This window comes from Natator depressus, chromosome 27 (genome assembly GCF_965152275.1).
Source record: "Natator depressus isolate rNatDep1 chromosome 27, rNatDep2.hap1, whole genome shotgun sequence".
Lineage (NCBI taxonomy): Eukaryota > Metazoa > Chordata > Testudines > Cheloniidae > Natator > Natator depressus.
The window spans coordinates 7,483,174-7,497,345 of NC_134260.1; the positions used below are offsets into that span (position 1 = coordinate 7,483,174).

At 54.9% G+C, this 14,172-nt stretch overlaps 1 protein-coding gene across 1 annotated transcript in view; it reads left to right on the forward strand.

Moving 5' to 3' along the window:
• The first annotated feature begins 3,462 nt into the window (after positions 1 to 3,462).
• The window catches only part of KCNH6 (potassium voltage-gated channel subfamily H member 6), a 101,122-nt gene continuing 90,412 nt past the window's right edge, over positions 3,463 to 14,172 (forward strand). Inside the window, exons 1-2 of the mRNA XM_074940826.1 lie at positions 3,463 to 3,648; positions 10,663 to 10,893. Of these exons, the coding sequence (XP_074796927.1) occupies positions 3,573 to 3,648; positions 10,663 to 10,893 (307 nt within the window). The 5' untranslated portion in view covers positions 3,463 to 3,572. The remainder of the gene's footprint in view (positions 3,649 to 10,662; positions 10,894 to 14,172) is intronic.

Below are 14,172 nucleotides of genomic sequence, written 5' to 3' on the forward strand. Positions count from 1 at the left end.
TCCAGAAAGATGAGGAGAAGACAGGAAGAGAAGAAAGAAGTCAGAGAGAGAGAAGGAAAGAGAACAGACAGTAGGGAAAGGAGGTTACTTACAGTCTGATCCTGCACAATCAAAGTTAATGGGATTTTTTCCATTGACCTGAATGGGAGCAGGACCAAGTCCTTTAGCCCCAATTTGAGTAAGCATCCCTATTTTGGACAGTTCTTAAGAGTGAGTTTAACTTTACGTACATGTTTAAGTCCCACTGAAGTCCATGGAACTTATTTAAGCATGTGTTTAAGAGCTGTCCTGACTAGGGATGGAATTAAACATGGGTTTGATTGAATCAGAGCCTTAGTCCCTTTGGGACAGGGACTGTTTATTTCATTAAAAGTGTGTACATTTCCTAGTGTTTGCAGCTGGAACCGTGGGTCCAGTTCTGGTGTTCACACCTTAAGAAGGATGTTGGAGAATTAGAGAGGGCTCAGAGAAGAGCCACAAGAATGTTGAAAGGATTGAAAAGCCTGCCTTACCATGAGAGGCTCAAGGAGCTCAATCCATTTAGCTTATCACCGAGAAAGTTAAGGGGTGACTTGATCTGTCTGGAAGTACCTACATGGGGAACATAAATTTGATAGAGGGCTTTTAGTCTAGCAGAGAAAGAACAAGAGCCAATGGCCGCAAGTTGAAGGTAGACAAATTCAGACTAGAAATAAGGCATGCATTCGGCAGGGAGGGATAGCTCAGTGGTTTGAGCCTGCTAAACTCAGGGTTGTGAGTTCAATCCTTGAGGGGGCCATTTAGGGATCTGGGGCAAAAATTGGGGATTGGTCCTGCTTTGAGCAGGGGGTTGGACTAGATGATCTCCTGAGGTCCCTTCCAACCCTGATATTCTGTGATTCTATGATTCTCCGTATGAAGGGTCATTAACCATGGAACAATTTACCAGGGTTGTGGTGGATTCTCCATCCCTGGAAATCTTTAAATTGTGGCTGGAAGGTTTTCTAAAAGATCCATTCTTGTTCATCCACCAACTATTTGACTTGATGCAGGAATTAACTAAGGGAAATCCTCTGGCATGTGTTATACAGGTGGTTAGACTAGGGGATCACAATGGTCCTTTCTGGTCTTGGAATCTAAGAATCTAATGGGGCCCTGATGTTTGATTGTGGCCACTAACTGCTAACATAATAATTTTATTAATATTAATACATGTGTTAATTGGGTTCATTTTTTAAACATCCAGTATTGGCTTGCAAAAAAAGAGGAAAGCCCTAAAAGAAAAATCTGGGAGACAACAAACTTCATTCTATTGTCTAGTGACCCTATTAATACATAATAATACTTTGCCTTCTCATACAGCACCTTTCATCCAAGAATCTCAAAGTGCCTTTGTGAACCGTGGTGAGTATTATCCCTATTTTACAGATGGGGAAACCGAGGCACGGAGAGATTTCCCCTAAAGTCTCCCAGCCCATCAGTGAGAAAACAGACCCCGGAAGCCCTGACTCCCACTCCCCCCCACATACACACACCATTTCTTCCCAGACTATGAAGCTGCAGCCCTGCGATACAGAACAATGCCTCCTCAATAAATCACAGCGAATTATGACCCAGACCGCTGTGGAAATTGGACTGGAGAAAATGAGTTTTCAACAATGGAATGAGTTTTCTCTGCGGGGGGAAGGTCGGATTTCATGAGCGCCATAGAGGAAAGCAGCAGCCACATTCTGCAAGGGGCTTTGAAACCTCCTTCCTTTCCTCTGGCTCAGGTTCCCACGGGACAAAGAGCAGGCCCAGCTCCCCGGGCACTGCTTTGTATCACGAGCTGTCAGCCGAGGCTGGCGAGGGACGTGCTTTGTGTCTCTCCCTCGGACAGCATGGGTGAGGTGCTGCTGGGACATTCGTTGGCACCCCCCTGCCAAACCCCAGCCTGTAATCCTCTTCCACCAATTTAATGCATGGACAGTCGTGCATAATCACATCCAAATGCCCTCAGCGGCCATGGTCCTCCGATCATGGGGGGGGGGGGATGATCATAGTCGGGGGGGGGGGTTCTCCAGGAAGGTCACTGTGAAGGAGATCAGTGATTAAGTACCAGGGGCTGCTCTGGGGAGCCCTGAGCCCTGGAGTTACTTGGAAAACCTGGGGGCGGGGGTGGGGGGGTATTTCTGTGCTGGGACAGGCTGATCGGCAGTGAAAGCATCCCTGTGCCATGCCCAGCCAGCCGCCCCTTCCCCCCTCCTAGAAAAGCACTGATGGGGAGCGGGGACTGTGATGATGGGGTAAGACAGGTAAAGAGGGTCACAGCTGGATGGTCCCTAGTGCAGTGGTTCTTCACCTTTCCCATACAGGGCCCCCTTTCCCATACCAGGACCCACCCCGCCCTCCAGGGACCCATCTAACCCCCCCACACACACACTCCATTTAGCAATAGGGGAAGGGCGCGGTGATCACCACCCACCCCTTGACTTTTCTCCCTGTAACCTCCAGCTTAAGCAGCCACGGCCTGGCACCGGGGCTCCTTGATCGGTGCCATAGAAATAGACTCTCGCCCTCAATGACCGTCTATGCGGGAGGAGGCGCCGAGCGGGAGGGACACTGCCCCCCAGCCGCAGGGCACCGTGCAGAGGTGCTGGGGGGGCGGGGGAGAGAGAAATAGGAGGGGGGGGGCTGGGTGGCGAGCTCAGAAGGGACCCTCAGTCCCACGGCACTGGGGGGAGCGGACAGTGGGGCGGCGGGGGCGCGAGCTGGGGGATCCGGCGCTGCACGGGGCTTAGGTGCTTGGAGCTGCCGCCCCGCTCCCGGCGCGCCTGAGCCAAGGTGTCCCCACGGGCGCAGGGAAAAGTAGGGGGGACAGGGCAGGAGCCCCCAGCTTGGATGGTCCGGGGCTCCCTCCTCCCATCCCGGTCCAGCGCCCCCTGGCTTCTTCCGCCCCCCACCCCCCCAGGTTAGCCCCCGGCGGCTCTCCCAGGCGGGCAGCGCTTCAGCACCGCGGCCGGAGGACAGCGCCCCAGCCATCCCGGGCACCTCCCCGGGGCCAGGGCGCCGCGGCAGGCAGAGGAAGGTGGGGCGGGCGGGGGTGGGGGAGAGACCGCCCCTCGGATCCCCTCCCCGCCCGCAGCTCCCCCCAGCAGCCTTCCGCGGCCGCAGCCTCCCCGCAGAGCCGCTCCGGGCGGGGCTCGGGCTCGGGCGGGCTCCCGGAGCAGGGCTGGGCGGGAGGCGGCTGGAGAGCCTCAGGCTCACCAGCTGTTGCTGTTGACAAGTCTGTTCCCGAGCCCCTGGCCGGGCAGCGGTGACGAAGCACATCGAGAATCCCTGGGGCGTTTATTTATTTCCACCGGGGCCTTCCCCTCCCCGCCCCCCCTCCCTTTTCCTCCGCCCTCCAGCCCCCAAAGCAGCCCGGCCCCCTGCACGGGACCGCATTGCCCCCCCAGCCGGGGAAGGGGCTTCCCCGCGGCAGGCTAGCGGAGCCGGGGCCCCCCCGGGAAGCCGGAGCGAGCGCTCGGGGCGGCCCTGGGGTGAGCCCGGCAGCGCCCCCGGAGAGCGAGGAGCAACTCCCCGGCGGTGGGACGCCTCGGCGGGACTCCAGCATGCCCGTGCGGAGGGGCCACGTGGCCCCGCAAAACACCTACCTGGACACCATCATCCGCAAGTTCGAGGGGCAGAGTGAGTACCGCGGGCCGGTCCCTTCCCTGGCGGGCAGCCGCGCTCCCCGGCCCGGGCCAGGGCCGCTCCCTCGTTCCCTGCCCGCAGCCGCGCCGGCCGGGAGAGGCGGGCTCTCCTCTCCAGCGGGGGATCTTCGGGGGACCGGCAAAACTTCCTGCCTAGGCGTCAGCCGCGTTAAAGACTTGCTGAGACCCGGCCATGGCCAGGCTGGGGGCAGCGAGGCGACTGTGCGCCAGTACCAGAGATGGGCAGATAGATGGGGGGGACAGCCAGTGTAGGTGGGGGAGATAGTAGGGTGCTAGATAGCCAGGTAGAGTGTGTGGGGATAGAGGTGGATTGATTAGCTCGGGGTGAGTGTGCATGGGGATAGATATTCGGGGTGTATGGGGATAGATAGGTAGGTAGGTATGTAGAGTGTATGGGGATAGATAGATTAGATAGGTGGGGGTGTATGGGGATGGATAGATAGAGGGGTGTGTTTGGGGATCGATAGATAGGTAGAGTGTATGGGGATAGAGAGAGATTGATTAGATAGGTGGGTGTGTATGGGGATAGATAGGTAGGTGGATAGAGTGTATGGGGATAGAGTATGTGAATAGATAGACTGATTAGGTAGGTGGGTGTGTATGGGGCTAGATAGATCTTGGGGGTGTATGGGGATAGATAGGTAGGTAGGTAGATGGAATGTATGGGGATAGAATATGGGGACAGGTAGGTTGATTAGATAGCTGGGTGTGTATGGGGCTAGATAGATCTTGGGGGTGTATAGGGATAGATAGGTAGGTAGGTTGATAGAGTGTATGGGGATAGAGTATGTGGATAGATAGATTGATTAGCTAGGTGGGTGTGTATGGGGCTAGATAGATATTGGGGGTGTATGGGGATAGATAGGTAGGTAGATAGATAGAGTGTATGGGGATAGAGTATGTGGATAGATAGATTGATTAGCTAGGTGGGTGTGTATGGGGCTAGATAGATCTTGGGGGTGTATGGGGATAGATAGGTAGGTAGGTAGATGGTGTGTATGGGGATAGAATATGGGGACAGGTAGATTGATTAGCTAGGTGGGTGTGTATGGGGCTAGATAGATCTTGGGGGTGTATGGGGATAGATAGGTAGGTAGGTAGATGGAGTGTATGGGGATAGAATATGGGGACAGGTAGATTGATTAGCTAGCTGGGTGTGTATGGGGATGGATAGATATTGCTGGCCAGATGCCATCAATCAAGACTAAAAATGGGGTGGACTCTGATCTTAGTTACACCAGCATAACTCTGGAGTGATTCCACTGAAGTCAGCCTTGGATTTACTAACATAGCCAAGATCAGGAGCTGATTAAAATGTAACTACTGGTGGGGGAGGAGAGGAGAGAGGATAAAACCTTTTTTGGGGGGGGGGCAGAATGTTCAGCTAGAAAATGGCCAGGTAGAAGTGCTTATTTTAGTGCAAAATGGGCTGTCTGGCCATTTGCCTTAAATTATAGGATGCTCCCAGGCCACCTCCCCGGACGAAATGCTGCCATTTGCTGTTGCTAGAAATAATCCCTTTAAATGAATTTTAGCTGGGTTTATTTTTTCACCTCTAACACAATGACTGGACTGTGGAGATTTCTGCTTCTAAGGCATTTGTCATGGTTTGGGGGAGGGCCATTCTCTGGAGGTAACTGATTCAAGGAGCGTTATCTTTCTTAGACTTGTGGGGTCTGATTCTCCCTGTGGGGTAACTTACCCCAATGCCAAGTGAGTGCACAGTGGGCGCCCAATGCTACCAGAGCAGAATATACAGAGATCACTTTGCTCGCCAGCTGCAAGGCCCCAGAGAATCAGGACCTCTGGGTCCTTCCAGCAGCCTAATTCAGCCTGTCTCCCATTGCAGCATTTGCTGGGAGGACAAACTTGCTGGCTTTCCTCCCTACCCGGCTGATCTGTAGTTGCCAAAAGAAGAGAAGGGCCCCTGCGGTGAGGAACGTGATCCTGTGAATGGGGAGTTCAAGTAACTTGCCTTGTCTATCCATCTAAATTGGCAAGCGGCATCCCTCGTGCCAGCTGAGTGGGGCGGGGGAGGGGGGCACTGGGGAACTAGCTCATCAACAAACAGACAAGCCTCCCTCGCCCCTGGCCAGGCGGGACTGAACTTGATAACTTGCTGCTGAGACAAATCTGCCTGCTGCCACTCTTGAAACAGTGCCCCATAGCCTTTCGCTGTGTCTACCTCTTAAAGGGACGGGTGCACAAAAAATAAAGGCCTGCTCTCTCTGCCTCTCTCTTTCACACACACACACACACACACACACACACACACGGGTCCTTCCAGCTGCAGGAGCCCACCCTGACCCCCATTTTGGAGGCGGGCTTTCATCTCATTCTAACCAGGATCCCCCCGCAGTAGCGCAGTGTGGTGGATTGAGCAGCGCATGGGACTGAGTGCCAGGAGCTCCTGGGTGCTAATCGCTCAGCTCTGCGGTGCTGTGGGCACGTGGTTTAACCTGTGGGCATGGTTACTTCTCCCTCGTCCCAGTTTGATGCCAGCTGCCCCTGATAACTGCTGGGGGGAGTGGGAGGAGGCCCAGGCCTGAAAGCTACGAGCTAATCACATCCCGCCTCTTCTCCCTAGCTGAGGTCTCCTCCAGGGATTCTGCCCCCCTATACACACACACTGTACCAGATTCTCCTTTAGTGAAGGCCAGTCGCGTGTCACTCTGACCCGGCTTGTATTTGCCCGACAGCCTGTTGTGACTCAATGAAACCACCCGGGAGTTTAATTCCATTTCCCTGTAAGCAGAGTTGCACTGCCTAGTTAAAACCAACAGCCTCTTTTCCCTCGGCCCACCCACCCAGCTGCCCACTCCCCTCCGGAGCTCGGCTCTAAGCCCTGACTCACTGAAACTAATCCTCTCCGAAGGCTTCTGTCAAGCTGGCCGCCACTCCTCGGCGCTGTTTCTAACTGGCAGCTTCAGAGAGAGTGGCAGGCCGGTGCCCTTGGCGATACGGAGTGATGGCATCCACCAAGCAAGCGTCTGGATCTGCCAGTGGGGTCAGAGTCATTTAGTGAGTAGAGCAGGAAACTCCACTGGGATCCTGGATTCTGAGTCTCACTCACTTATTCATGCCCCTTCTCCTCAGTTTAGCCAGCTTTAAAATGGGTAACAATAGAAACACTTCACCAGCTCAGTGACAGTGCTGGAGCGCCATTCGGGAATGTTTGCCAAGTGCTTTCTCATCCTCTGCTGAAAGGGAAGTGAGAACGGCTCATCCCCAGCTCTCTGCCACCGCAGGGGCCCAGCAGTTGCTTGTGGGTCCATTGAGGATAGCAGGAGGTTTCTCCAGATCCTTTGCCAATGCACATTCCCCAGGGCAGGTGGGAAAGGAGGCAAACAGCAGAACTGGAATAAACACGCTGCAGATGCCACTCCTGTGTAATCAGCAAGATTAATTAGGGAGTGCACTAATAGCTAGCCCCCAAATGCACCCTCTGTATTTAAGAACTGGCTCCAGCTCCAGCTCCAGCCAAAAGAGATGCCAATGCTTGGGAGAGCCATGTTCTCACACGCCTGCTAAGGGCACGTCCCACTTGGGTACACCCTGGCCCCTAGATCCCCACTGATTTCAGTGGGGCGGAATCAGGAGCTGAATTTGGCCATGAACTGCCCACTCGCCGCAGGTCTGAGCAGCTGCTCGTCACGGCAGCCACACACCGTGGCCTCTGCGTTGCTGGATTACATTAAGGACAGGAGATGAGATGCGTGCTCTAATCCGCTCGTATCATCGGCCTGAGCTTTACAGGACAGCCTCCCAGGAGAGCTACAGCAATGGCAACAGACAGAGGAACCTTCGTTGATGGAGCAGGCCAACCCCTTCCCTTCCCCGCTGCCTTCTGTGGAGTCATCCAAATGCTTCCCCGAGCCCACGACGTCCATGTCTGTTGTCCGGATGTCCGGGAAGTTGAGCTCTGGAACAAATTGCCGAGGGAGGCTGTGGAATCTCCGTTGTTGGAGGTTTTTAAGAACAGGTTAGACAAACACTTGTCAGGGGCAGTCTAGCTCAGTGGTTTTCAAACTGTGGGTCGCGACCCAGTACTGGGTGGCAGAAGGTAAGGCACTGGGTGGGGGCGGCTCTGATCAGCACTGCCGACCGGGACGTTACAAGTCCCATTGGCGGTGCTGCCCAGCTCAGGCAGGCTAGTCCCTACCTGTTCTGACACCGCGCTGCACCCCGGAAGCAGCCAGCAGCAGGTCCGGCTCCTAGGCTGGGGGCCATGGGGCTGTGTATGCTGCCCCCGCCCTGAGCACTGGCTCCGCACTCCCATTGGCTAGTTCCTGGCCAGTGGGAGCAGGCAAAAGCCGCTTGGAGCCACTTGCGTGCCTCCGCCTAGGAGCCGGACCTGCTGCTGGCTGCTTCTGGGGTGCAGTGCGGTTCACGGTGCCAGGCCAGCAGGAAGCCTGCCTCTGCACCCCCGCTGCACTGCTGCCCGGGAGCTGCCCGAGGTAAACCCGTGCACCAACCCCATGCCCCAATCCCCTGCCCCAGCCCTGAGCCCCCCCAAACCCAGAGCCCCTTCCTGCACTCCAAACCCATCTTCCCCAGCCTCACCCCAGAGCCTGCATCCCCAGCCCAGAGTCCTGACCCCCTCCTGCACCCCAGCCCAGAGCCCCCTTCTACACCCTGAACCCCTCATTCCAAGCCCCACCCCACTGCCCTCACCCCTGCACCCCAATCCTCTGCCCCAGCCCTAAGCCCCTTCCATACCCCAAACCCCTCATTCCCAGCTCCACTGGGTCACGGGCATCAACAGTTTTCTTCAACTAGGTCGCCTGGAGAAAAGTTTGAAAACCACTGGTCTAGCTCATACTGAGTCCTGCCTCAGTGCAGGGGCCTGGGCTAGGTGGCCTGTCGAGGTCCCTCCCAGTCCTACACTTCTAGGCTTCTGTTTCTCAGTTCCCTGCTCCAGCTGCTCAGCGCAGGCTCATGCTTCCCCTGCCCACATCTGTCTGCACCTGCGGCGGTGCTCGTCCAGAACCCCTGCAGAGGGAAGTTAACAGGCGCACGCAGTGCGGTCACCTTCACCGAGCCTGCAGCAACCTCAGTGTGTGAGTCATCCCGGCCCGGCTGGACCCCTGCAGCTGGATAATCTGGCCCACAAACTAGCCGTCCACTGGTGTGTGCAGGGTAGAACCCCGAGGAGGAGGAATTACAGAGGGAGCTATGAAGGTCATGGGAGGGAAAAAAGAGCAAAGGGATGAAACTGAGAAAAGGGAAAGGTATCAATGAATTATTGACTCACTTACGCCCGTTGTACACATTGGCTTCAAAGAGACACTCCTGATTTACACCAGCATTGGGAGAATCAGAGACTGGGGATGGTAAAGACCCATCAGCTCATTTAGTCCTTCCCCTGGCAAATGCCAGATTATTCCCTGTTGTACGTGTGCTTGTATTTGGTCCTGTCTAGCTTCAAAGGTCACAGCTGCTGCTCCCCTTGGGAAACAATCCCACGGGGAGCTGATCTCACAGCCAAGAAGCACCTGATGCTTTTCCACCGAAATCTCCTCTTTCCTAGTTCCCTCCTATTAGGCTGAACATCGGGAGCAGCTCCCTGACACCGACAGCTCTTAGATGGTGGAAAAGTCTCCCAAGGGGAAGGGCTGGAACCCACATCATGTAGGATATGTAAAGTGGGCAAAATGTCAAACAATGGGCTGTTGGCAACAATCCCAGGAGACAGCGTGGTCTAGTGTTGAGGGCCCTTAGCTGGCAGTCTGCGCCCATGACCTTGAGCAAATTATGTCACCCTTCCAGGCACCTGTTTCCCCTGCCATACTTTGTCTTGTCCATTTGGACTGTAAAAGCTGGGACAATCTCTTACTGTATATTTGTACAGCACCTCGCACTGGGGCCCTGGTCCTGGCTGGGTCCTCTCGGCACTATTAAATACTATGTTAATGAATAGCTAACCTGAGGGTTTGTCCCATCTCTACTGTCTCTGGGTTAGATCCCCATATGGTGTAATGGGGTGCAGCTCCCCACGGTCAGCAGAACGGTGCCCATTTGCAGCAGCTGACCCCGTGCTAAAAACCAACGCCACTTTTCCCATGCACGCAAACATCGCTTGGCAGGGACACCGGCCGTGGACCAGGCTCCCTCGCTCCGGAATGACGATGGCAATGAATTGCATCTCACTATCTCCACCTGCAAGGAAAGGAGAAAGCGCCTGTCACAGGGCTGGCGCATCCCGTCACAGCGCCCCTTTCCTCACAGCTGCCTCACTCATCTGCAATCATGGGAAGGGAAATACAGAGGAAGCAGGAGGCAGTTTGGGGAATTGCTTTAGGGGTGCCAGTGGCACAGCAGACTGGGAGTCAGGCTGCTTTGGCTTCTATTCCTAGTCCTGCTGCTGCTACATTGGGCAAGTCACCAGGCCTGTCTGTGCTTCAGTTTCCCCTTCTATAAAATGGAGATTATATACATAGGGATTCTGCAATGTTTAATATCTGTCAAGCGCTTTGACATCCCCCAGATGGGAGATGGTTATTAAAGCCCCTTGACACCCTGGCTGAGTCCTGTTCCAGCTAAGGAGACATCCCATGTGGTGCTGGGGAAATCCAATGGTTTATATTCCAGTAGCACCCAACTGAGATCAGGACCCCACTGTACTAGGCACTATATAAACAAGTAGGGAGAGACAGTCTCTGCCCCAAGGAGCTTACAATCTAAACAGGCGAGGCAAGAGAGGGAACTGACTCATCAGAGGTCACTGGTGGAGGCAGGAACAGACCCCAGCTTTTCTGAGTAACAAGCCTGTGATTTGGCTACTGCCCCAGGCTGCCTCTCTCAGTACCTTGCCCTCAGACACCCTATTTGCATGAAGGCGACAAGGATGGTGCCCTGGCAAATCTTTGTGCTCAACTCTGCCAGTGGAGAAGCTCCTGTCACTCCCACCCGCACGTCCTCCACTAAGAAGTTCACTTGGGGACAGTCACCTTTATTTTAACCCTTTGCTTCCCATACATCTTTGCAGACCGCAAGTTCCTCATCGCCAACGCCCAGATGGAGAATTGCGCCATCATCTACTGCAACGATGGCTTCTGTGAGATGTTCGGCTACTCCCGGGTGGAGGTCATGCAGCGCCCCTGCACCTGTGACTTCCTCACCGGGCCTGAGACCACCAAAAACTCCATCGCGCAGCTGACTCAGGCCTTGCTGGGGTCCGAGGAGTGCAAGCTAGAGATCCTCTACTACAGGAAAGACAGTAAGAGCCCCTCATTGAAATAGCCACATGGGCGAACCCTGGATTGCTGGGCCTTGTGTGTAGATAGGTGGGGGATGCGCATAGGGGTAGCCCTTCTAAGAGTTGTTTGCTAGTGGGAGATGATTTCTATGTGCACAGCATCGTGGACTGGCCTCCCTCTGTACAGATGGGCCTGATTCTCCTCTCCCACTAATGTACTTCTCCTGATTTCCCCACAGCTACTCCTGATTTACACTAGGGTGAATGAGAGCAGAATCAGCCCCCAGGACCCTGCCTTGAGAGGCTTAAAATGTGGAGGGCTACCTTTTGCTCTGACCAGTGGGGTGTCCAGGGGAGCAAGCTGCACAGGATCTTGGCCTTGAACTGGACTGAAAATATGACAGAAATGATTACAGATCCCAGGACTGGGGGTGGCGAAGGGGAGCCGTATGGGCGGGGGAGGTGACAGCAATATGCCCTGAAGGGGGCCACTGCCATGGGGAACACAGAGAACGTCTTTATGGGACTCCTTTGCTCACCCTTGATTTTTCCCGTTCATTGCGATAAGGGCCCTGTCTCCTTCTTTTTCCAAAAGTGACACCTTGTAACCAGCCAGCCCCAGTTCTGCCTTCATGGCAGCTTGGGTTTCAGTGCGGATGCACAGATCTGAGAGCAGCCCAAGCTTGGAGGGGAGGGTTGGGGAGGGGGACTTCTGTGAGCAGGTTACACCCATTCTGAGCATCCAGCAAACACAAGCAAATCCAATGGGCCTGGTCCTCCATCGTCCTGCGCCTTGTGGTGTTATTTACGCCCACGCAAAGCGCGTGCCACCATTCCAATTTGTAGCATTTCCCCCTCTGGCAGGATCAGTCTCATACTGCACAAGTGGCAGGATCAGACCTGATGGGCCCATTTTAAAGAGGCCTCCCCAAGTGAGTTTGTGGACGGGATCCTTAGTCTGGCTGTCCCACGTGAGTCTGGGCTGGGGAAAGGTCCGCTGAAGCGTTGTCTATTTCTAAAGTGATAGAAGGTTTTGAGAAGTCTTCTGGATTCAACTCCCCTTGTGTTTGGGGGTGTTGGGATCCCAGGTTCTGACCCAGACCCTTTTGCCAATGATTCAAACCTCAGAGTCCAGCCCTCGAACGTCCCAACTTATCTCCCTTAGGTACTTGTCTGGACCCCGTCCCATAGTATCTGAGCACCTCACAGTCACAGCTGCCTTTATATTCATAACCCTCTGGGAAGTAGGGCAGTGCGATTACTGCCATGTCTGGGGGGATGAGGGGGGGGCCTGAGGCACTGTGAAGGGGTATATGCCTCACACTGGCTCTGAAAGGGTTAAGGGGAGCTGGGGAGCTTAATTAGTGGTGGCACCCGATGGGTGGGCCAGACCCAATTAAAGATGAGTCCTAGCTGGGGGAGGAGCCTGGTGGTTCGTACAAAAAGAGGAGGCCCAGGCTGAAGTAGGGAATATAGCAGTTCCTCTCTGGGTAGCAGAGAGGTGAAAAGGATGCTGGGGGGAATCTAGAGTAGAGAACTTTCTCTCGAGGGGGGCAGGAAAAGGGGAGAAGCTGCTAGGCTAGTGGCTCGTTCTGGCAGCACTTAGACCTCCAGGGAGATGTTTGGGTGAGGAGCAACACAAAGGGGAGCCTGAGAGGGATAAAAGTTTGAGCCTAAAGTGGCTGAAGTCTGTATTTCATTGGGGACTTGTTGGAGGACTCCGGGGAGAGTCCTGCAAACCTAGCTCTGAAAGAACCTAGAGAGGTTATGGAGCCTGAGAAGACAGAGACATCCTGGCACCTGAGGAGAATGCAAGTACACGGTGGGCCTAGGAAGGGGCTATGGGAAAGGCCGGCTGACAGGCTGAGGGAGGAAGAAGCCCAGGGAGGTTGTAGGGGTGGCTCTGACCAGACACACCTTGCCTGCTCACTACAGAGTCTCTGGGCTGGAACCCAGAGGAGAGGGAGGGTCGGGGTTACCCCACCAGCCCACGGAGAAGGTGGTGCAAAGTTCCCTGACATAAGGGGATAAAAACTTTTGAAGGCCCATGGGGCCCAGCGCCAGGGGCTGAAACGTGAGGAAGAGGACACTGGACTCTTGTGGGTCAGACTTTGTTACTCCAGAAAGGCTGGGGCTAAAAGCGACCTGGCCAGATGGCCGAGTCCCAAGAAGGAGACCACTACAGGGCCAGAGCGGTTGTCAGCCCTAGACGAGGGGAGTCTGCTACACCACGCCCCGCCTCGAGGGTGTGCACTTAGGGGGAGTCCGCTATTCCACAAGCACAGAGATACCGAGGTTACCCACTGGAGGTCTGGGGAAGAGGTGGGAGTAGAAGCTGGGTCATAGGCTCACACCCTAACCACTGTGTCCCCCTCCCTCCCTTAGAATACGCCCATGGGTGCAGTGTCCAAAGCTGGGCTCCTTGGGGTCAGGGAGGGCTCTGACTGTGTCCTGCTGACTCTTTGAGACCGCTGCCTCTGGTGGGGAAGATGGGGCTCGGGTTTGCTGCACGGCCAGTCTTCTGATGCCAGCTGTGGCAAACACGGCTTCCTCCTTAACAAACCCAAGCAGTACGACCGAGCAGAAACTCCACTATTAATTCAAGGCTCTGCTTCCCCGCGGTCCCGCCGTCGCCAGGTGGCGTTCTGCCGGTGGGATCCAAGCTCTGCCTCCATCCAGCAGAAGGTGGCTTGGGCGGGCGCAGATGGAATTACGTTAAGATGAAAACGAAGCTTTGCTGGGAAATGCTGGTGATTAATTCTAATGCTGCAGGGAGTTAGTTAAACAGTGAGGGCTCCAGCATACAGAGCCCCAGCCCCAGCCAACAGGTGCTCCGCTGGGAGAGCGCTTAGAATACCAGGTACTCGCTAGATATGCAAATATTGTTTTGTAAACAGCCTGAGGCACCTTATTAGTTGTGTTTTATCCTTGAAACCCCAATGGAGGTGTGGGGGTGGGGAGTATTGTTCTCGATACAAACACCAGGCCACCTACAGTTTCTGCCCTGAAGGCCTTACAACTGAAATCGGCTGGACAAAGGAAGGGTGTGGAGGAGCCGGGAGAGGAAAGCCGACCTTGAGTGACTTGCTCAAGGTCACGCAGCAGGGGAGGCTCAGAATGGACAGGAAGGGCATTGGCCTGTGTGACATTGGGCAAGACAGTCAGCCTCTGTGCCTCAGTTTCCCATCTGTAAAATGAGGATAATAGCACTGCCCTGCCTCGCCGGCGTGTGTGAGGATAAATGCCTTAAAGACTGAAGTGAGGGGGGCAGGTATCAGTGCTTTAGATATCTAGACTAGG